At 35.8% G+C, this 24339-nt stretch overlaps 1 protein-coding gene across 1 annotated transcript; it reads right to left on the bottom strand.

The window, feature by feature from the left end:
• Positions 1–15322: 15322 nt before the first annotated feature.
• LOC141251356 (uncharacterized) lies at positions 15323–19202 on the bottom strand. Its single transcript, XM_073670313.1, has 8 exons — positions 19088–19202; positions 18703–18934; positions 18378–18614; positions 18221–18302; positions 18057–18144; positions 17742–17961; positions 15461–15569; positions 15323–15364 (listed from the first exon to the last, which is right to left on the bottom strand). Exons 1-8 carry the CDS (start codon positions 19200–19202, stop codon positions 15323–15325), a joined length of 1125 nt encoding a protein of 374 aa, XP_073526414.1.
• Positions 19203–24339: the final 5137 nt, after the last annotated feature.

Here is a 24339-nt window from a genome sequence, read left to right on the forward strand (position 1 = left end):
TAATTAGCGTATCGATCACTATGGATTCGGATACCTGATCGTGTAGGCTTTAAAGTACCTAGATACATTTTGAAGATTTCGTGTTTGACCAATGTTTTCGTATAAAAATAAAAGAAGTGCTTCGTAACAATGTCGAATTGCGCGTAACATGTAGGTGCAAAAGAACATCTTTCTCCTCTAAACCTATTCGGCTATATTGCCTTGCTATGGCTATAGCTATATTAAATTCAATAGATTATATTCTATTACTCCGTACATGCTAATTAACCTGGCTATATATAAACTACATGTACGTAAGCTATCTTGTAGTAGAAGAAATCACCTTAATCAATTATATACTTGATGAACTGTATGCACTATTATGGAGCCTCGCCCGAGCACTTAATTGAATGCATTTATATAGTTCATGTCGTATTGTCGTCCCTAGTATTTGACTATACCAGCTTTATTATTCTGTTGGATAACACCACACCACACCACACCTTATATAAGAGATACATGTATACTTAATTATAGTCAGACAGTCAAACACGAATGGAGGTTAACTATCCGTTATATAGTCCATAATAGTGGACAGCTGAGCTATATCGATGATCAACATATATGCATGTTAGCTAGCTAGGCTGTGTTATTCTAACACGTTAATAAATTATTTAAAAAATCCGAGTTGATACCGATCGATGTTTGGCAACCCTATGTTTATAGGTATCGTGAGCATCGACGAAGTTGCATACAGTATATACATGTATGGCATCAAATGCAAAATCTAATATATACGATATTATATGATGTGTGTATATATATGTCCTATAATCTGTAATTGTACTTCCCGACGCAGAACCTAATGACAGCAAATCACAGGTGATCATTTTCAACCATGCATGATATATTCAAACTCAGCTCTACCGATAGTCGAATTTTGACCGAAATTATTATTATTAGGTATTTAGGTTACGCACGTACCTAGCTGTATGCCATGCATAAATATAGACTGTAATTTATTTTACGTTCTACCAGCAACTAAATACGTTTTATGTACGTTTTATACAATACATCAAACCATCGATTTTAGATCTTCCAATTTAGAATTTGTTAGTTGAGATAGCTAGCTCAGTTTTGTAAGTTTCAATAATTATAAATTTAGTATATAATTATTTTTATGAATTTTTAAGTGTTATAGGTTGTACTTATAAATTTTATGGTCTAACTTATACATTGCAACTTTGTAAATCTGGCTTATAATAAATATAAGCGTAAGGGTCGTGCTTAGAAGTTTACAAGATCGCTTATCAGCACGATAGTCGGGCTGATAATCCAAAGAGAGACTAAACATACCAGAGAGTTGAGAAAAAGAATAGTGTGTATCAGAAGTTAAAAATAAGTAGAAAGTGCGTTATTCATATATCAAGCACGTGCTAAAAATGCAAGTTGCATATTGATCAAGCTATATGGATCGTACACGTATTAGCTTATTATGCAAGTGGTAAGGATGAGGTTCGAGCTCAACCACGTGTCAGAAGCTTAGCCAAGTTGCAAAACGGTTGAACTGAATCAAGAAAGGAATTCTTGAAGACCAATAACAATTAAGCACATGTTAAATATGTTGCTTGTTTACTTGTTATAGAAAGCTAGAGTTTTAACTTGTCTATAAATAATGGAAATTATGACTAGTTAAGGGTTCGAAGTTTTCATCATTTTGAGAGAGTTATTCTTTATAGTAATGTAGAGTGCTTCTATAGTCATTTCGAGAAAGTGAGAAAGTAAACACTAATAGAGAGTGTTTTGTAGAGGAACACATGTAAATTTAATTAGTAAAAAATAAAAATAATAAGTGAGTTTTATCCTGGATCAAATTGATATAAAGTTCTCAATTATTTGAATCTTCTTCAGCACATTCTATCTCTTTCTTCCGTTTAAGATTGAATTCGAAGTCTTCTTAAGGCTTCACTCCCGATGAAATATCCCCTACGATCCAACATAATTAATGTGGAATACTTTTCAGTAAGTAACGGACACAGAGATATAAATATGACATGCTATAATAGAGAGAGTGGACACAAAATGATGTATATAGTCATGTATCTTGAGATGACAAATTCAAAATATATAAAAAAAAATTATATATATAAAAACTCTGTAATGGGGTTTTCCGTGTTCCGATCCAGTAGCATGTGGCCGGTTGTATTTCCTGTTCTCGTTATTCTATTTTGTAGACGAGTATCTTTCAAAAAATTTAATCATTATATAGACTAATAAGGTCAAAAATGAAAAATAAAGTCCAAGTACAATGAGCTCAAGAAGTCATGTGCTAAATTTAGTCATATACATACGTGTCCGAATACTATAAATACATATGAAATATTTTATTCTCTCATACTCCCTCTGTCTTATATTCTTCTTCCTACTTTCCTTTTTCGGCGTTATAAAATGTTTTTCTTGTTTTGACACTTTCCTAATTTGGAACCTACATAAAACCAAAACTATCCCTACTTTTCTCACTTAAATTCCGAAAATACCCTCCACCTATATTATAACCCCCCCTAACACACTCCTCACTTTCACTCTGCCAGACCTAACCTCTCCCCTCACCTCTCATCATTTCCTCACTTTGCTTCGGCCGCTTTACTCCATTCACTCCCAAATCTCCTCCACTCCCGGGTTCGTGCTTCCCCCATGTCTCCATCTCAATCTTCACTCCATCTCCGCCTCTTTTCATGTGTTATTCACTTGATTTTACCGGTTGCAAGTCCCCTCTTTTTGCTGGATCTTGTTCTTGCGTTTCCGAAATCGGTTTTTGCTCTCAGATCTGATGTTTTGCCGGTTGATCTTCCAGATCTGGTGTGTTTGTTGGTTTTGAGGTTTTTCTGAGCTTAAATCCCCTACTTTTTTTTTATTTCCATGTCCCTTTGTTGGCTTGATCTTGTTTTGCTGATGCCGAAACCGATTTATGCGGGTTTGGATCTGTTTATTGACCGGTTATGTACCCACATCCTGATTGATTCAATCGGTGTTGATGTTGGTTTCGATTGAAATGGTCTTGATCCCCTGTTTTCGGTTTGATTTTCATTTGCATGTCCCCTTTTTTACCCGGATCTGGTAACTCTGATGTCAAAATCGCTTTATGTTGGTTTAGATCGGTTTTTTGACCGCATATTTAACCAGATCTTGCTTGATTCGACTGGTTTTTGTTTTACTCTGGGTTGGATCCCGATTGTCGAAAGGTATACTCTGTTTTTTTTTGTCGACTTGTTGTGAAAGAACGGGATGTTTGTTGACGCCCTTTGTGGCTGCCGACAGAGTGTTTGATCCCCTGTTCTTGAGCTTTATAAAGTCCGCCTTCACAGTTCCCCTTTGATGTCCTTCTTTATGCTTCTGAATTTGACGGAAACAATAGCATGTCCCCTTGCATGTTCAGATCCATTCAATATACGGATCTTTGGTGGGATTTTCGGTTTCCTGTTGCCTTTTATTCATTGTTTATGTCCACTCTCGATTTAATTTGCTCCCCATTTGTCCGAAAAATGTGTTTAATCAATGGATGTCCCCTTCCATTTGTTTTTCCACGTGAACTGAACAGATCTTAGGCTTGTTTGTGACTTTTGTTGTTTATTTTGTGGTTTGTTTACGTTGTTTGTATGGACCCATTCTATGATTGTGATCAGTTGTTACAGAGGTGTCGAAAACAGGATTGCATGTTGGGTTATATGTCGACCTCATCTTTGCGTGCATGTGTTTGTATTTACTGTGACTGTGATCTCTGGTTGGTTGCGTATGATCTTTTGTCTGATTGGTTGTGGAAGGGTTCCGAACACATGATTGCATGTGCGTTTTATTCTATCCTTGTTATATGTGGTTGAATGTGTCACATTATGGTTATAAACTTGTTCGTGAATTATGCAATTATGTTACTGCATGTTGGCTTTCAGTTGCGTATGTCCTCTATGGTTGCTTGTGTTGTAATGTGAATATGAACCGCTTGTTAAATTATCCGAAAGCAGGCATGGATTTGCGTTTGTTATGTTGTTTATCTTTGTGGTTGCAAGTGGTGAACTGGATTCCCCTCTCTGACTTGCATGATGGTGTGTGGAATGCCCCTTTTTCATGCCCCTTCTTTCATGTCTCATTGTTGATTGCATGTCCATTTTTTCATTCAATCATGTTGCTAGCTCTGTATCCGTTGTCTCCTTTTGGTCAATGATGCTTTGTGGTAAATGCATGTCCCTCATTTACGTTTTGTTATTTGTGTAGCGATGGCTGCTTCACACTGTGGTTCCAACGACCCCGAGTTCGAAGACGGGCTCCACTTGCACGAAATCTGCAACCCCATGTCAGGCGATACCGTGGACCTCGGCTGGAGCGTCCAGGGGCCGGTGGTCATTGTGATCTCTGATGACGAGGACGAGGTGGCGACTCCGCCGACAAGGAAAAGAGCTGCACCGGAGCCTGCTTCTGCTCCCCCGCTGAAGAAAGTCGAGGTCATCAACTTGGTGTTGACTAGTAGTAGTGACACTGAGGCGTTCCCTCTAAAGCCCACAGCTAAGTGCTACACAATTTAGATTACATATCGTATTCCTAGTATTTTGCAATAATTAAGGTATGAAGTATATTTTGCACAGCTTTTGTTTATGGATGGTTAAACTAGGTGGTTTTTTGGGGCCTGGTTGGCCAAGTAATATGCATGCCTAACCATGAAACTAGTAAGTTTTTGAGTTGTAATGTATGTTGATCTTGTTTGTGAAGTGTTGTAAGTGTTATGTGAACTGCTTTGTTTGTATTACACTTAATGTTATTTCCTATATCCCTGTCTGTGTATGCAATGCGATGGATGATGAACAAGCCATGTCATGTCTACCATAACATATTCAATACATCACCTACAAAATAAGCCATGTCTCCTTTTTCTTAGGTAGTTGTAACAACATATTCATATGTCCATGTATGTCCCCTATGCCATTAAGTAGCAATGGAACAGATACTGCTATGTACATGTCCCCTAATTCTGTTTTTATAACCACCTCTACTCCATGTTGTCCCAAACTCTGCTTCTTGTTCTACATACCGTTATCCTTACCAATCTATGCTTCTTGTTGTACATACCTTTATACTATATGTCTATGATGAGTCTTTCATTGTCTGAGACACGGCCCTTGAGGTACGTGCACTCTAACTGCGCCGAGACAAGACTTATCAACTTATGATAAGTATTGTCTCCTGGTGCTATCGGGGTGCAAAGTTCGGAATGCGTAGTCAATGATGCTTGGGGACATTCTGAGACCATAATATCTGAAATAACTATTTTGGTTTTTGCATAGTGTATTACCCCTTTGAGACATGACATTCTTAAACGCTTTATATTATCCAAAATACAAATGCTTACAATTACATTGCCCAAAATATCCACTCTCTAACCACTTTGTTACATATTTGCCCACAAAAAACAACTATCTCGGCCTATAAGATCATCTTAGAATAGAACCTTTGATTCACCTCTATTCTATCATGATCTCATATTCATCATCTTGTGTCATTGCATATACCTACTGACTTTGTTCCCCTGCCATATCGGTAGATGCTTGGTTAACCATTTGCATTGTTGCATGTCCAATCTCTGTTGTCCCTGAAGTTGATGCTTGATTGTGTGCTTCCATTGTTGTTTGTCCCCTAGTTGTAGCCTGACCCCTTGTTGTTGCTTGTCCCCTCTGACTTGTTTGCGCATTCATACCTGAGTCATCATTCACTATGCTCCATGCATCCAAGACTGCTCTTCTAGGGGCCTTGACTCAGATTGGCAGATTTCCCTGTCTTTCAAGTCTTTTTTTGTTTACATGAGGGACATCATATCCATTACCCCCCTGCACCTTCAGAATTTCATTCATTACATACTGTAGTGTCATCCATACATTGCTTAGTGTTTTAGGATCTAGCTCATGGTATGCTTCTAGTACAGCCTCTAGCATTTTCTCTACATCTTTGGGCATCTTTTTATGCATTAATGATTGTATGCTCCTAAAAAAAACAAATCTAAAATATTTAAATCAGGGATGTTGGGTGGTTGCTGAACTATTATGAAGGTGAACTCATCTTGAATGTAGACTTATTGCCATTCTGAATCATCTTGTGTGATGTGTGCCCTTGCATTGTCCTGTTGTATGTATATGATGTTCTGCCCCCCATTCTTTGGCCACTTTGCTTTGATTGCTGGTATGATATGGTCTATGAGCATCCTTCGTGTTGTATGCTTGTTTAATGATTCTACAACCTTGGTAATTATGGTCCCCTTCTCTCTGTTCTTGGACTTTCTCTTTGCTGGCTCCTGATATGTGAATGGGAATATACCTATCTTTCCATCGGATGTGTACTCACCTAGATCATTATACCTAGGCCTAGCTACAACTGCTGTGAACATAACATTTGGAATAAATTTACTAGAACTAGCTGACCTGTAATGTCCCCTTTCGGATGATGCTAAGTAGACCCTCTGGGTCTTCTTCGTAAGATTGAACCACTTCTCATCCAAATGTACGAAATCGTACATAGGATAGTAAGCTTGTTTCTTTTGGGACTGTCTCCTTCTAACAAACCTAAAATCCATTGTAGACGTACCTTCTTGTTGATGTCTGTTAAACCTGGATGCAAAGCATTTGTGTGGGGCCTTATCTGCTTCCTTCTCACCATTCTGTGTACGGTGCTCTTTGATATGTTGAATCTTGTAGCTAAATCCCTAATGCATGATCTTTCCCCCATTTGTAATGACGTGATTGTTGTGGCATCTACTTGCACCCTTTTTCTATCGCAATTATGAAATTGAGATGAGACATTATAGACCTCACCTGCCTTCTTTTGCCTCTGCTCTATGTTCCACAGTGTGCTTACACTTCTCCTTGAAATGTTGAACTGTTGTGCAGCTTCCTTGACTGAACCTCGTTCGAGACGGCCCCCATTTGCCCGTTGCAGAAGCCACACAAGAATATGGAGTCTTTCATCTCCGCTGAGCCTGCGGTTCCTGGGCTGTTGATGATCTTGTCCTGCCCCTTGCTCTGCTTCTGCGTTGGCTTCGGGGGTTTGATTGAGATCAAAAGGTAAGTTACCCTCGATGTCCCCATCATCTTCGACCCCCCATTCATCCTCCGGTGGAGGCAAAGCCACGTTTAAGTCGAATCCTGAAGCCATTGGAATGGCAGGCGATGAAGGGGGATTGATTACTCTGTTTTGTTCTTGTGTGTGGGAGTGAAATTTTGGGAAGCTTGAATGTCCCCTGTAATTGTATTTATAGTCCAGATTTTGTGTTTATAATTTTCCTCCCTTTCAGTTTTGGCACTAAGTTTAAAATTCAGCTTGTATTTTGATTGGCTGTTAGGATTTTAAACCTTCTGCCTATGTCCCCACAGTTTCTCTCTCATCTACCTCAAGTTGTACTTTTTTCTTGGGCTTCAATCTTGCCTAAATTCCTGTGCATTGTACACAAATGGGAAGCAGATATCGGGACAGAGGGAGTAATACTCTCCTTTTTATTTTCCCTTTTGATCAAACATACAGATTTTAAGAAAAAAAGTGAAAAGTAATAATTATAGAGGAAAGACATAGGAAGAAAGAGTAATAATTGAGTATTGAATGAAGAAAAAGAAATATTAGGAGAGGAGAATTTGTATTGGATAGAGTGAAAGTATATTGAAAATTGATAAAGTGGTTGAAAATTAGTTTCAATAAATGGAAAGTGAGAAAATAAAAATGGGACAACGAAAAAAGAAAGTGGGAAGATAAAAAGGGAACGGATGGAGTATAAGTTAATGGAACATTTTGAATAGAAATTAATAATATTTTTCTATGTTAAACTACCTCTAAAATCTTACCATCTTAATAAATTTATTAGTCTATTTAAAGAATACACTACTATTTGCCTTATTAAAAAACACATTCATATCAATGTACTTCTTTAATTAAGGGTATAGAGAGAAAGTTGATCGGGTGCGGACTAATTTTCGGTGCGGACTGTGCGGACTATTATAGTGCACCAGTATATTACTGGATAGTGCACCAGTGTACTACCGTAGAGTGCACCTGGTAGTGCACTACTGTAAAGTGCACCAGTACACTATTGGAGGGTGCACCTTAGTACATTGAGGAGTACACCTTAGTACACTGAGGAGTGAACTAGTGCATTACTGGGAAGTGCACCTTAGTACACCAAGGAGTGCACCAGTAGTACACTTGATAATGTACTTAGAGTGCACCAATAATATGCTGAAAAGTGCACAGTCCGCACAGTCCGTACCAGAAACATCTTATATATATATATATATATATATATATATATATATATATATATATATATATTCCTTAGTAAGATATCTATGTAAAGAAAAAAATAAGGGTATATTGGGCAATGAATGAGTAAAAATATTTTTTTTAAATCTATTTTATGTATGAAAAAATGTCACATTAGAACAAATTAGTAAATGTGAAATGATAATAAACCACAACTGTTGGATTGAAAGAAGATCACTCGCTTTTTGATGACTTTCATTAAAAGTCATGTGCAAGACACACGACTTTTAATTAAAAGATTTATATCACCTGAATACTTCCTACGGGAATGTAGTCGTTGGACTAGCACCGGAGCCCCGTCGCCGACCGTCGGAGCGCCGCCACCGAACCACCATCGGTCATCGGACCGTCACCGTGCACAAAATATAAAGTATCTACACAAAACCAAGGAAATACATGCACAAAATACACAAGTAATGCACAATGTGCATAATATAGAAGTGGATGCACATATTGTCATCGTACGTGTACAATGTTTGAAAGTAGATGCACAATAGATGCATTTATAGAGAAGTGGATGCACACATTGTCATTGTACGTGTACATTGTTTGAAAGTACATGCACAATATAGGAAATCGATTGCACACAATTGAACTACATTAGGGCATGTGCACAATAGAAAAGTGAATGTACACATTGTCACTGTACGTTCACATTCTTTGAAAGTACATGTACAATATAGGAAACCGATTGCACACAATTGAACTACATTAGAGTATGTGCACAACAAATAAGTGAATGCACATATTGTCACTGTACGTGCACATTATTTGAAAGTACATGCACAATATAGGGAACTGATTACACATAATTGAACTACATTAGAGTATGTGCACAACAGAGAAGTGAACACACACACTATCACTGTATGTGCAAATTGTTTGAAAATATATGCATAATAGATATACATGCAAATACTTTTGTGTATTATGCAACTATTTTTTACAAGTATTTTCCGATTTCTCTTTTCTCAAATTAAACTACAGAATCGGATCTCTTGCACCCAAGTTAGTGGATTTCGACTTTTGAATTAGTGAAATTCAATTCTGAACGACGCCGATTCAACTCTTAATAGGATAAGTCATCAATTAGGGTAAGTCTTCTGATTTCAAGTCCTTATTTATCAAATTTAATCATAAAATCGGATTCCTTGTACCTGAATTAGTGGAAATCGACTATTGAATCATCGAAATTCGATTCCAAATGAGGAGTAACAGGTGGAGGATGGTGGAGCCTTGGCGGAGCGCCGGTAGACGGAGCGACAAGACGGAGATGGGAGGTCAAGGATACACGAATGAGGCATAGATAGAGTGTCGATGACAGCGTGAAGGTGGTTGGAGGTCGGAGTAATAGCAACGTGGTGATAAGAGGTGGGAGGTAGAAGAAGAAATGAAAAATAACAAGGACGGTTGAATTAAGAATTGACAAATAGCTGAAAGTCATTCTCATTTCTAATTTAAAGGGTCATACTTACCTGAACCACGCTCTTTATATATTTATATTACCAAGCGAAGATATTCATTGCTAAAATAAATACGTGAGTGGTAAAAAGATACTCCCTCCATCCTATTTTATTTGTCCACATTTCCTTTTCGGTTGTCCCCTTTTGTTTATCCAAGTTTCTATCTATAGCACATACAAATTACAATAATACCATTTTTCATTACAATTATACTTTTCTCAAACAAATAAATTACACATTTTACTCGGCTTTATTTCTCTCACCAAACATCAACATCATCTTTAACTTACATCATTTTCTCTCTCATAATACTTTTTCTCTACTTTATGTCCAATCAACTACTTTAACAATAAATTACACAAATTTTATTTTCTCTCATTTATATCTTATCAACAAGACAACCCTTAATTCCCGTGTCCGGTTGTACTTTTGGATAAACAATATGGGACGAAGGGAGTATAAGTCAACGTTAAGACAAAACTTACAAAGGTAAGACTTTAAGAAGACCAAAATACTCTCCTTGGTACAAATGGACAAGAAGAAGCAAGCAAGAATAAGACCATGTTTATCAGTACATGGTGGGGGTTTGGTGGGTGGGGGCCACCATGGCAGATTTTTTACTGATAATATATCCAAAAATTGGAGAAAACAGTTTACTGATAATAATCATAACAAACTCATCAATACTAGTAATAGTTTAAACCAAATCCAACGAGATATCCTCAATGATCCGCAAAACACTTATTTAATCAATAAACTTCAAATCATTACGAATCAATATAACGCTCTCCTTTCATTTCAGCATAAATATTGGATTCAAATGGCTAAGGTTCAAATAATTATCATATGGATAAAAACACTAAATATTTTCAGAACATTGCAAAACAACGTATGTTTAAACAGAAAATTACGTCTTTTACCTCCAGTGATGGTATTCACTACTCAGAACAATCTCAAATTCAAAACGCAATTACTAAGGATCTTCAAATCCGTTTTAATCCTCAGCATATCCATCCCTTACACATTGATGATTTTGATATTATCCCTAATATAATTTCGGACTCGGATAATGGTATTCTTCTAAAAAAACTCAGATGTGGAAGTCAAAAATATTGTTTTTGATTTACCTAAAAATAAAACTTGTGGACCGGATGGATTCCCCGCGGAATTTTACCAGGATTATTGGTCCATAGTTGGAAAATCCGTAACAAAATCGGTTCAAGCTTTCTTCCATAGTCAATCCCTTCTATCAGAATCAACTCACTCTTTTATATCTCTAATTCCTAAAACCAATAATCCACAAACAATAAACCATTTCCGGCCTATCAGTTTATGTAACACTATTTACAAAATAATTACAAAATTAATGGCTAATAGATTGCAGAATCTGTTACCTAAAATTATTAATCTATTACAGGGTGCATTTGTACAAAACCGGTTAATTCAAGACAACATTTTAATTGCACATGAAATTTTTGACTCAATAAAAATAAAGGTAATAGAGGATGGATGGCTATTAAAATTGACATGGAGAAGGCTTATGATAAAATTCAATGGCCATTCATTCGACAAATGATGTTATCTTTTGGATTCTCAGTTAATTGGACTAACTTAATTATGAAATGTATCTCATCAGCCTCCTTCTCGGTACTGGTTAATAATGAAACAGGACCCAATTTTAAACCCAAATGTGGTATTCGACAAGGCGATCCAATTGTTCCATTCATATTTATTATTTGTATGGAATGTTTGGCAAGATATCTCACTAACGAAGCACAAAAACAAAATCATAAGGTTGGCATCAAATTATGTAACAATGGAACATGCATTCCTTTCCTCAGCTTTGCGGATGATACTATCATTTTTGCAAATGCAAATAATACTAATGCAAGATTCATTAAACATACTCTAAACCACTTATCTAAAATATATGGTTTAAAAATAAATTATGAAAAGAGCTTCATTCAATTCTCTAGAAATATACATTCTAACATTAAAAATAGTATTGCCTCGGAACTTCAAATTCATATTACAACTACCATGGAAAAATATCTAGGAATTCCAATATTAGCAGGTAAAGTTAAAAATGAATGTTTCGACTATGCTATTACGAAACTTAAAAATCAACTTTCCAATTGGAAAGCCAATATATTATCTCAAGCACGTAGAACAATTCTAATACAATCGAATCTTCTTTCTCAGACAAATTACCTAATGCAAAGTTTTTTCCTACCTTCAGGCATTCATAAACAAATTGACGAAGTTAACAAAAAAAAATTCTGGAATAAATTTGAGGAAAATTCTAGAGCTCTCATCTCATGGGATTATATTTATGAGCCCAAGCAAAATGGGGGTATCAGTCTCCAGAAGGCTGAAAATATTAATATTGCTTTACAGATGAAGCTGTTATGGAAAATTGTTAATGATAACAATAATAATATGTGGGTCAAAATTATTAAAGAGAAATACATTAAAAACCATAATATTTTAAATTATAATAAAAAATCCAAACATTCCTGGCAATTTGGGTGTCTGCTTCACCTTAGAGATAAATTCCGCAATGGACTTTTTTGGGTGGTTGGCAATGGCAATTGTATTAACTTTTGGTATGATAATTGGATTCCTAACATTACGATTAAACAATTTTTTAATCCGACTACCCATAATATTGATAGTAAAGTATCTGAATTTATAACGGCATCTAAGGAATGGGACCCAATCAAATTAGTCACAATTCTTCCTATTAATATTGTTAATCAAATTGTCAAAATCTTTATTTCGTCCTCAGATATAGAAGATAAACTTATTTGGAATCTTTCCAGCTCTGGGGAATTTAACACCAAGTCAGCAATTGAACTTACTAAAAATCAGTGTACAAGTATGAATAGTACTATCTTTACTAAAATGTGGAACCTCAATATTCCACCTAAAATAAAGAACTTCTTATTGAAAGCATTATCGGACTGCCTTCCAACTACAGAAAGATTAAATAGGTATTTTAATAGAGTTCTGAATCATTGTACGCCTTGTAATAGTCAATTAGAAACTACATCATATTTTTTCTTTAAATGCCCTCAGACTGTTAAGATGATTCATAATTTGGAGCATAGATTAGGCAGAAAAATCAACTATAGACATACAAGAATCTTCATCAATGATTTGATTATTTCTGTAACAATAATCAAAACATAGATATAATGTTTTTTCTTTGGCATGAACTTTGGAGACATAGAAATAAGTTGATATTCGATAGATTTAATACTTCTAAAACTTCGCCAATTGATATGGCTTCTATTTCATTTCATTCATGGACAGCTTCTAAAGACTTTAACTCGATCAAACATAGCAGTAAAAATAATAAAAAAATAATAATTCCCGTATTAATTATAAAAAAGAAAAAATAATACTAATTGGAAAAAACCTCCTAGAGATTGGTTTAAATTAAACTTCGATGCTTCGTACTATCCAAATGGAGACGTATGTATCGGGAACATTATTCGTGACCATAATGGTTATATTGTTAAAATAGATCATAAAAGAATTAACACAACATCTGCAATTCAAGGGGAGGCCATGGCAGCAAGAGAAGGGATCAAGTTAGCTAGGGAATTGAAGTTGCCAAAAATTATTATTGAAGGGGATAACTTAAATGTTCTCAATGCCATTCGTAAAATTTGGCAGGTCCCATGGAGTATCAAGAATATTATCGAGGATATCCACAAAGAGCTCCACTTCTTCATGGAAACCAAGACTTTCCACTGCTTCAGAGAGAATAACAAGGTTGCGGATATGTTAGCATCAAGAGAAGCAGATAATCTAGATACTAGAATGATATGTAAATTATGTAATGTAGGTTCTATACCTGATACTCATATCAGGACTCTGCGAGAAAGGTTGCGTGCAATGCAACATTTGTTCCTTAGTTTTCTTTCATCTTTTGTAAGCATTATCACTGATGAGAATGTAGGATTGCCTCCTGGTTAGGGAGGGAGGATTCCCTTTGTTGACCTCAATAAAAAAAATACTCTCCTTGGTTACAAATAGATATTATTTTAGGATAATTAGCGTATAAGTGTTATAAATTATATTTTCTATAACATAGTTTATTATAGATGTGAGATTTGATTAAACTGTGAGATTTGATGAGATAATGAATAGTTATTATATATAAAATAGTGACACATGGTGAATAATACTACTATAATCTAAATAATAGATAAAAATGAACGATTCCAAATTTAACTTCTATAAAACAATCTAAAATCTAAATTTTATAAGCTAAATCGGAATAAAAAATCAAATTATTTTCTTTAGAGATAAAAAATTTAAAACTTTTTTGTAAACTTATTTACGTAATTAATATTTGTCATTTTGAAAATAGTCTAAATTTATAAAAGACATTTTAATTATTAATTTATTTTTTAGGTAAATAATTTAAATTTAATAATTAAACAAATTAAAATAAAATCAACTTAACAACTTATTCTTAAAAATGTGAGAGTTTATTCATAAATATCACTATAATAAGAGACTCTAGGAATAATATATGTTCTTAAATAGAAAAGCGGTTAGGAATAAGATTTGATAAATAAAAAATAATATATCCAATTATAACTTTAATATATAGGTAATGAAAAAATAAAAAAAGAAAAGTTAATAAAGAGGAGAGAGAATAGTGTGGAAAATAGGGAATTGATACATAAGTAATGATGGGACCAAAACTCTTGAGCAGACTTGAAATAATTTTGCTTTAATATATATTAAGATTTTGTTGGATATAAATACATGTCATTTTACTAATTTTTTCTTATTTTACCACATTTACCCCTATACAATTATTACATTAATGCTACTTTATTTTTCTAGAGATTTTTTTTTACATTTCTAATGATACTTTATTAGGGATATTTAGGAAAAGAAAATTATACCTTAATTTATGTGAAATTTTGTATAACGACATGTATTTGTATCAATAGGGAATATATTTTTTAAAAAAAACTTTTCAAGCTTTCTCCTTAATTTTAGTCAATTCTTCTTCTCTTATTGGTCCTATTATTCTCTCTCTTCTAATTTTTAATTTTTTATAATAAATTATTACATCTGTAGGAATAACTTGCTAAGATAATTTTATTTTAATCTTATTAATTTATTATATTTAAATTATTCTTATTAATTAAAATGTTAAACAATTATTTTATAAATTTAGATTAGTTTTCATTTTCCAAATTAATAACTATATTAAACATATATAAACATATATTTTAACATATACTAATAGGAGGGGGGTTTATAACATAACAATAACAAGTTTAAGAACAGTTAGGAGGGGGGTTTATAACATAACAATAACTATATTAAACATATATAGAAATATGCCACTGACGTGAGTAAAGCTAAAGCTACAGTCGTATTTATATCATTTGTAGGTGCGGCTAATTCCCCATGAGGTAACTGTATAATTTTCCAAGGTAAAAGAGCCCATGACCAATTCGAAACAAAAATAAATAGAAACATAGTCCCGTCCTAGTTCTCAATCATTTCGTGGCACCGGGTGCGGCTTCTCTCTCGAGTGACTTCTGGAAAAGATAGAAAAACATTCTTAAATTTTCTTCTTACATGCAGCAATCGTTGCAAAAGGCGGCTAGAGCATTAGATTGCCTGTCTATACTTACTGAACTGACTGCTAAAAAGGTGAGGGAACAAGAGTTGTCACGATATAAAAGAGAAATGACTATAAGGAACCAACGATTCTCTCTTCTTAAACAACCTATATCTTCCACACTTAATCAGCATTTGATAGATTATCCGTTATTATTATGAAATTTATATTATATATGATATCAAATTGAATCCAACCGTTGTGGCGCTTTTTAAAAAAATAGTAAAATAAAATATTTTATATTAATATATTTATTTTGATATTAAGCTTTGTCAAAAAAAATATCTACATAAATAAAATTGAGGTATAAAGTTTACAAAAAAGTTTAAAAGTTTGATGTGTGGAGAAAATAGTTTGATTTTAATTCTGATTAGTACTATAGAAATCAGATTTTATTTTTTCATGAAACACGTTGTTTATTATAAAGATTTTAACAAATTGTTTTGATAAATTTTAAAAGGTCTTATGTAAAAATTTATGATACTATAAATTTTTTAAGGAAAACGTTGTAAATGTATATATAAAGAACTTCTTACTTATTAAATTATCAAAAAGTTAAATAAGTGTATATTGGAAGTTTATTCTTAAATGAATTTATTGTTGTTATTGGTAAATCACTCTAATCAAATCAAATTGGTTTCTGAATGACTCAAATTCGATAGAAGTTAAATTTGGAACATTCATTTTACTACGATTATATCTAAGATTATTTAGATTATAGTAGTACTATTCACCATGTGTCCTTTATCTAATAGGTATTCATTATCTTATCAAATTTCACAACTTAATCAAATCTCACATGCATAATAAACTCTCTTATAGAAATCTTATAATATTATTTATACATTATATATATTCAAACATAATAATATAATTAATATTTATGACGTACATATTAAAATATTCTCGTGCATGGCACGAGACATATGCTAGTTTCTTTTTGTTTTCTTTGTAGATTCTACTCAAAACTAGGGTGTGTAAATGGACCGGATCGGACCAACAATTCCGGTCCGGTCCACTGAACCGGCTTTTTTTGAAAGTGAGGACCGGGAATCAGATCGGTATGATTCGGCCTGTTGTGGTTGTCTTTGGACCTTAATAGACTAGTTAACGTATTTTTTCTACCTTTAAATTTTAATTTGGCAAAATATAATGTTTTTAATATAACTATAATTTATTAACATTATTAATTTTTTATTTAATTTTTTATTATTGATGAAAGAAATTGTTAATAAAATTATAAATATCCATATAACACAAAATACAATCTTAATCTAATCTAGACCAAAATTAAAATTGTTTTTAAAACATGGACCGGGATCGGACTGAAGTATGACCAGTTCGGTCTTGTACGATCATTTTTTATCCTCGTGCTCTTTTGACTAACCCTAGTCAAAACTAATCAATTTAATACCATAATAATCATTTTGTTAACCATTAAAATTAATATTTCTCTGGGCTCGATCATTTAAACCCACTCCAACTTCAATTACTTACCATTGACAAATGAAATATTCTCTCCGTCCTATAACATATATAGTTCAGTTTTTAATTTTTGATACTATTCATAATTTGAGAGTCTTTTCGATTATTTTTGATATAAAGGAAAACAAAGTAATGTATAATCTTATTTGATTCGTTTTATAAATATATAGCACAATATATTTACGTCACAAAACATAAGCATCGCTAAATATAACAAGTCAAAATAAAAAAGTATATCAAAAAAGAGTTTCTTTAAAATACCACTGAAATAAAATACATATTTATAAATGGATTACTTGTTAATTGGTTATAGAACACGATCATTTAAATTGCATGAGACGTAGAGTCCATATAACGTACATGGTATCTCAAGATCTAGAACAAGGACACTCATTTAAACCGATAACCTTAATAATTTGGGAATCTAAATCACACATCAGGTGATGAAAATAGTGCGCGTACTACAAGACAGGTGGTAACATAATTAAAGAAAAACACTTCACTATATAACAAATTTGAGACAAACATACTAACTAAACTATCCCATATTTTTCCATGTATAAGGTTTCTGATGTTCTAAGACCTTGTAATTTGATGAGCAAAACAGTACATCATAGATGCATGCATGTACACATATATATAATAATAACATTACCAACCACACTCTCCATATGCCATAACAAATGAATAAATCCCACTCTGTATATTCTCTTTCTCGCCCTACTCCAACCCTCTACCTTCTTACGCCTAAACACCTAATTAACTTTCTCTAATCAATTAATTAAAACGACTTAAGATGTCCAAAGCACGATTTGGAGTCCTTCGTTTCATCCACCATACTCTCAGATACTGACCAGAGGCGCTCAGCTTCGTACACGTCACCTATTCTCGGTGTGAAAGTTTCGTTACAATCCGCGAAGTATTTTCCGGTGACGCTTTTCACTCTCGGATGTGTTGCAACGTAACATGTTGTAGCTGCTCCTTGTGGAATAGTCTTTAAGAACTTTGATGCCAGGAAGAACACCAGATCTGTCAATTTATCAATGAAAATGCTCAATTCAATGCTCAAGAAAGCACTAACGAATAAAGTAAATGATTAGGAGGATTAATACTCCAATAATCACCTGTGATAAGACCTTCTCTGTCTCTTGTGATTCTGGTTCTCACGATTCCAGGATGAACGCAGTTCACTGACACATTTGCCTCCATTTCCTGCGTGTGTCACCAAATTAGCCACAGATCTGTGGTTAAGTATGTGATTAGACTAATTAAATAAATCAATTAGTACCTTGAATTTGCGAGACAGCTCCTTTGTGTGCAGTACGTTGGCGAGCTTAGACAGCGAGTATGCACGTGTGGCATCGTAATCACTGTGAATAACATTACATACAGATAAGAAATTTGCAGGGGAAAGTATTTTTCAATTTTAGCTACTCTGTGATCACCTTTTGCTTTTGGTGATGAGTTTGAGGTACTCAAACATATCGCCGGAGAACCAAGTGTGTATGCCGGAGGTGACATTGACGACCCGTCCTTGAACGCCCGTCTCCTTCGCGGTTTCCGCCATCTTCGTCATCAGAAGTTTCGTCAGAAGAAAATGGCCGAGGTAGTTCGTCGCGAACGTCATCTCAATCCCGTCCTCGGAAATCGCGTGCTGGTGCGAGAATTTCCCGGCGTTGCTTCTGTCAAACACAAAATCGGCACTGTTAAAATGGAGATTGAGCGAGTTTGTGAGTGAATGTTCAATTTGTACTCGAATTGAAGTCTTACATGAGGAGATTGAGAGGCAGATCCATTGATTCGAATTCTCTGACGAACTTACGAACAGAAGCGAGTGAGCTCAGATCGAGAGCCATGACGATAACTTGAGCCGCCGGAATCTCCGCCAAGATCCTCGCACGTGCTTCCTCCGCCGCCTTGTAGCTACGCGCCGGGAGTACTAACCTCGCGCCGCGCTTCGCCAACACGCGCGCTGTTTCTGCTCCGATTCCAGACGTGGCGCCTATTTTAAAGTTTAAAAAAGTAAGAGAGAGGGAGAACAAAAAAATTAGAACACCGTAGTAATGAAGAATCAATGATTAGAAGCGTGATTAGGTGATAATTAACAGCCCCGGATTCGAAACGCTTTTCGATTGTGCATTATTAGGTCAATTACCGGTGATGATGGCGGTGATGTGGCGGAGGTCGCCGGTGACATCTTCGGCGGTTGATTTTGAGCCGAAACCGCTTGAGCCGGTGGAGCCGAGCATGTACTTAATTGCTTCCAACATTTTCTTCTTCTTCTTAGATCTCTGTTTTTCTGGTTTGACGGTTAAAACTGTGAACAGAGATGAGGTTTGGAGAGTTATGGGGAAAGGGAAGATTCAGAGGTGTCAGTGTTGCAGGCTTAGATGAAAATGGAGGTGGAGTTCTGGTTTTTATAGGAGAGGAATCAATTTAGTTTTTGTCTTGGATTGATGAAGATAAAACTTTGCATGATTGAAGTTTAATTGTATTTTTTAATAGGACTGGGTTTACTGTATTGTATGCTGCAATTAATTATTTGTACTAATTGACAAGATTTTGATAATGTTTTCCGTTTCATTTGTATATTTGTCGAATTATTTTATCATTTGATGTTTTTCAAGTACAATTTGAATTATTTTATTCCAAATTTAGGGAAATAGAAAAATCAAGGCCACCTTTTTCTCTTCGTGTTTCTGTTTAATTTATATATTTCCAGATTTTATGAAGATTCTCCACCTTTCGAGTTTATCATATTTCTTTATCTAATCTATTTACTTTAGTACTTCACCAAAAAAAAAATCAATTTACTTCGGTCAGTTTGGGTAGGACTTTTGTTCGGTCGATTACAGTAAGGCAGCAGATAATTAGAATATTTTCACTTATCCGAATTATATTACGAGTAAATGTTGATTCGACTTAGCGTGAATGTATATCGTTATATTGATCAAATGAAGTGTAAAATCACATTAGTGCATGAATGAAATATTTGCCACCCCAAGCGAATTGCAATTTTCCTTTCGGGAAAGAAAGGTTAAGTGAATTACATAAGTGCATTGAAAATAATTCTAAAGACATTGCAGAATTAACGCAATACATCGAATGTAATTTATGATGACGATTTCCTAAGATATACTTATGTTTCTAATTTTCTATAGTCAATTTTCATGGATTTTGGTATCTTCTACAGCATTAATGTCATAATTAATTTTATTAATCATTGATGACCACAACAAATTAGAGGGAATGTGTGACGAATACATGAACGTGTTGGTGATCGAAGCTATACGAATGATTGCGCAGTCTAAATTCAAGAAACTAGAGAAGAGACAACGTGCGTTGTTGGCGTAGAGGTATGGACTATTCATTTCCGTAGAGTTTGGGAGACACGCGGTGAAAGACCGGCCAATAATAAACTGAAGACCGCGTAAACAATGAAAGTGATGATCAATTAGAAGACCACCTCACAGTCCTCCTTTTCTTCAGTCCGAGAGAAGATGACAACTTGATAGCCATATATCAAGATCAATCTCTTTGACGTCAACACGTGAGCATAACAACTCAGTCATCTCAAGCAGCTCATATTCTCTCTATATAGCATGCTCCTCTTCAAAGAAAGGGATCGACTTTTTGGGGACTGAAGGCTTGCTAAACTTCCGATCAATGTGAAGTTCCTCCCTAATTAAGACTATAGCCCTTATAACCCTTTTTCGTTGTTTCCGGAAGCTTGTAATTTATCGTGTTCATATCAATAAAGGAAGAAGAGTCCATCTTCCAGCATATCTTGTCTTGGGAGGGGATTATCGAGTGTTTTATCTTAATCGCGATTTTCGGGAACCTTCATTAGCATCGTCGATGGAAACAGTCTCTCAATAAATGGCTCTGTTCTTATGTTTCTTCTATGAGGTCCGTGTGAGGATTGGGGGGCTAAAGAGGGAAGGTGGTCTTAGATGCATGCTAGTTGATGGAGAGACATGTATATGACGACAGTTTGTTGGGAAACGAAATTAGGACCGCGATAAAGCATGAACATATGGGAACCCGGTGTCCGGGGTACATACTACAGAAAACAAGGGTGCTGGATAATGGTCTTCTGTCGCACTATGGTACGCCACACTTTTCACATGCCTGTCGTGGTTAGTGATTGAATGCATGCATGATCATAATATCCCGTCGCGTGAGATCATTCAAGCCTAATTCGGATTTTCCACCGCAATGGTCCTTACATTGGGTGAGATCACCTTGGGGCTTGCCCCTTGGTTTACCACATCGCGATTATCTAGTTGTCATTTGAAAGATTGCAAGGCAGTGAAAGTTAAGGCATGAAAGCCATGATCATAATGTATATATTTACATGGATCTTGATGGCCGAAGTTGGCTCCAAAATTAGAACTTAAGTTTAATTACATTCCCCTATAGGAAGGGGTCTTTTCACAAAAAAGTGAGGGGAAATCAAGCGTGGAGGAGGAAATTCCCAAAGTTCTTCAGGCGTCGACATCCATCGCGACAACTTTCTCCTTTCCTGATTCGACATCCTCATCATCAGAGTCTACGATGTCGGGCCTTCTGCATTTGTTATTGTAGTCTGATTCAAAGTACGGGATCTCGTCACTCAGGCTTTTGAACTTCTCAACGGACTGGTGGACCCCAACTCTAACACCATGTTCCCAATGGGGGTAGATCTCTTCTCCTACCCTTTCTTTGAATGCATCACTCTTGAATTCCTCGGCAATGATCTCCTCCTTTCTTGCTTGGGCCTGACAAAGTTGGCCTTTCAAGGTCTCAACTTCCTTCACGTTCTTCTCAATAATTTTCTTCGTGTTGATGGTCGTCTCGAGCTTGGCTTTTTGATCTTTGAGCTCTATCTCGTGCGATGATGCTAGTGCCTTGGCCTCTTTTTAGCTCCTACTTCATTACAACGTTCTCGGCTTCAGAGGCTCGGAGCCGTTCGGGAAGGCCTTTGAGGCTCATCAATTCACTGCACTTTTGCTCGAGTGTTGTAGAGTACTTTCTGGAATCTAAGATCACAACGCTAATCTAAATATGAGGACGTGTTGTTATGAAAAGTGAAGGGAACGAGAAGCAATTCAAGACGGGAAAAAGATGATCGGTGCTTACCATTTCACAGTATCACGATATTTTAAAATGCATCGCGTTGGCAATTAGGGTATCCATCCATGACTTCTCCTGTAGACATGTGTCATGAGGAATTGCCATTTTCCTGAGATTGGGCATATCTGGTACTCTAGAGCCAAACTTTGCAACTCACACTATATCGATTCAGGGAGCACGCGAGGGAACATCTGCGTGATCAGGATTGGAGCAACTTCCTTGGATTTTTTTGCCTTTATGACCGGCATCGTGATCGTCGTGATGTCTTTTGCTTTACTCTTATTCCCTTTCATGTGAATGAGTAGTCAAGGCGTGATCTTTTTTAGAGGATCCCATGATCTGCGAAGCATGAATAGAAGAGTTGGGGGGGATGTCATCGCTACGAGAGGACCCTTTCTTTGAGTCTCATGTTCTCTTCAAGTACTTTGAGATAACCATATTTGTAAAATAAGAAAAAATAATTAAGATCACGTGAAACAAAGACCTCACGCAATGGAAGGCTAATGCCAACTTTCTCTAGGTTTGTTGGGGTTATCAACTTTTTATAGTTAGGCGGAGAATTGTCATTTTGAAACGCATTTTTCGCTGATTCTCGGGTTCTCACTCCTTGCTCTTTGGGCCTCGTGAGCACGCTGGGAAAAATGCGGCAATTAAAAGCACGATACGTGGGATCGTGAACGAGGAACCAACTTATTTTTCAATTCCCAACTTTGGAGAGTTTTCTAATCATATTTAAGGTTTTAAGATCTAGGTGCACCATCCCCCTTTTGCCTCTAACAGAGAACAAACTCAACATATGATTCGTATTAGGCGTAATTTTCTATTTTATAACAGTACATTGTGTACCCTGCAAGATAGCACCAAGCATTTAGACACAGTTGCACGCAGGGGCGGATTTAGGGGGGCCCGGGCCCCCTGTTTACCCGACCCCAGTACTTATATTTAGGGGAAAAAAGCGAAAAAAACAGATATATTTTAAAAAAAAATCCAATCTATAACAGCAAAATTCTTTAGCTAAGGTGGTAAGCTCTAAATGTACTATGGAAAGGTCTTGAGTTCAAATCCCATATCCATCCAATCTCTCCTATTTTTGATATTTTATGAATAATTTTACTATATTTTTACTAAATGGTTATATTTATCCTTATAAATATATTTTCTTTATTATAATTAATAAATTAATAATAAATTTATTATTATATATATTATATTATATTTAAAAAAATGTAGTGACCCCCCTTCAAAATATTCCTAGATCCGCCACTGGTTGCACGGAACTAGTCCCAAGAGCCTCTAGGATCGTGTTGTAGAGGGGTGCCAAGGGAATCCGAAAGTCATCTTCAAGGCTAAAGACGTTCACAACCTTGCAATCTTTGTACCGTGAAGTTGATATACCGCGTTCTTCTGGGAGTAATAACTCCACTCCATCCGAACAAGGTATCTCCTTGATTAAACTCCCTAATGTCTGCAATGATATGTTTGACGACGCCCCTTCGATCACGTATTCCATGTCGATCAGCATTGGGGGAATTGTCTCTACACGAACGACAACCAGGAGAGGTGGAGAACATTTCACGCGATGAGATTCGAACCTCATGTTTGAAGACTCCATTCATCATGTGTTGTTATTCAAAGCGCTTTCCTCATCATTCTCATAAGTAGACTGTGATGCATTGGTAACTGAACCGCGTTCTTATGAGCTAGGACTGATGTCGTCCCCTAAGTATGCACCTTCAATTTCCTATACCAGCATGTCGGAGTCCAAGTCACTCGTCATGTGTTTTTGGCCTATAAGGGAGGCGGAGGTCAGACTTGGGGGCTGGTTTTGCATGAGAAGAGATAGCACAATCAGGGTGATATGAACCATGGTTGCAACTAGATAAAGAGAGTGGGGGTGACCCTTCCACCACCCATGGCCGACGCATGCAACCCCCGACGTCTACCCAGGAGTCCGTCAAGAGGCTAAATCTCGAAGTTTCTTGCTGACAGGTTAGGGCCTAACCTTTCCAAGATCTCCTGTCTCCTTGATAAATAAAAAAGAGAAGAGACAAAAGGAGAAATGGAGAAGGAGGCGAAGAACTGACATGTAAGTGCGAGGAATGACGATTGAGAAAGAATGGGTCGGCCGACGAGCAGGAAGGAGAAGAGAAGGGATGATGAGAAATTTGGAAAATGAAGTGACAGATTGCAGGGAGGAAACGAAATGATTTTTCCGCTTCCTGTCTTCCTCAGTTTATAAGTAAAGCAAATAGGCTGATTTTTCAGCTTCTAGCCCAATGGATCCTTAAGCCC

The sequence above is a fragment of the Phyllobates terribilis genome, unplaced genomic scaffold, assembly GCF_046119375.1.
Source record: "Phyllobates terribilis strain yellow unplaced genomic scaffold, ASM4611937v1 Scaffold_6971__1_contigs__length_40781, whole genome shotgun sequence".
Lineage (NCBI taxonomy): Eukaryota > Metazoa > Chordata > Amphibia > Anura > Dendrobatidae > Phyllobates > Phyllobates terribilis.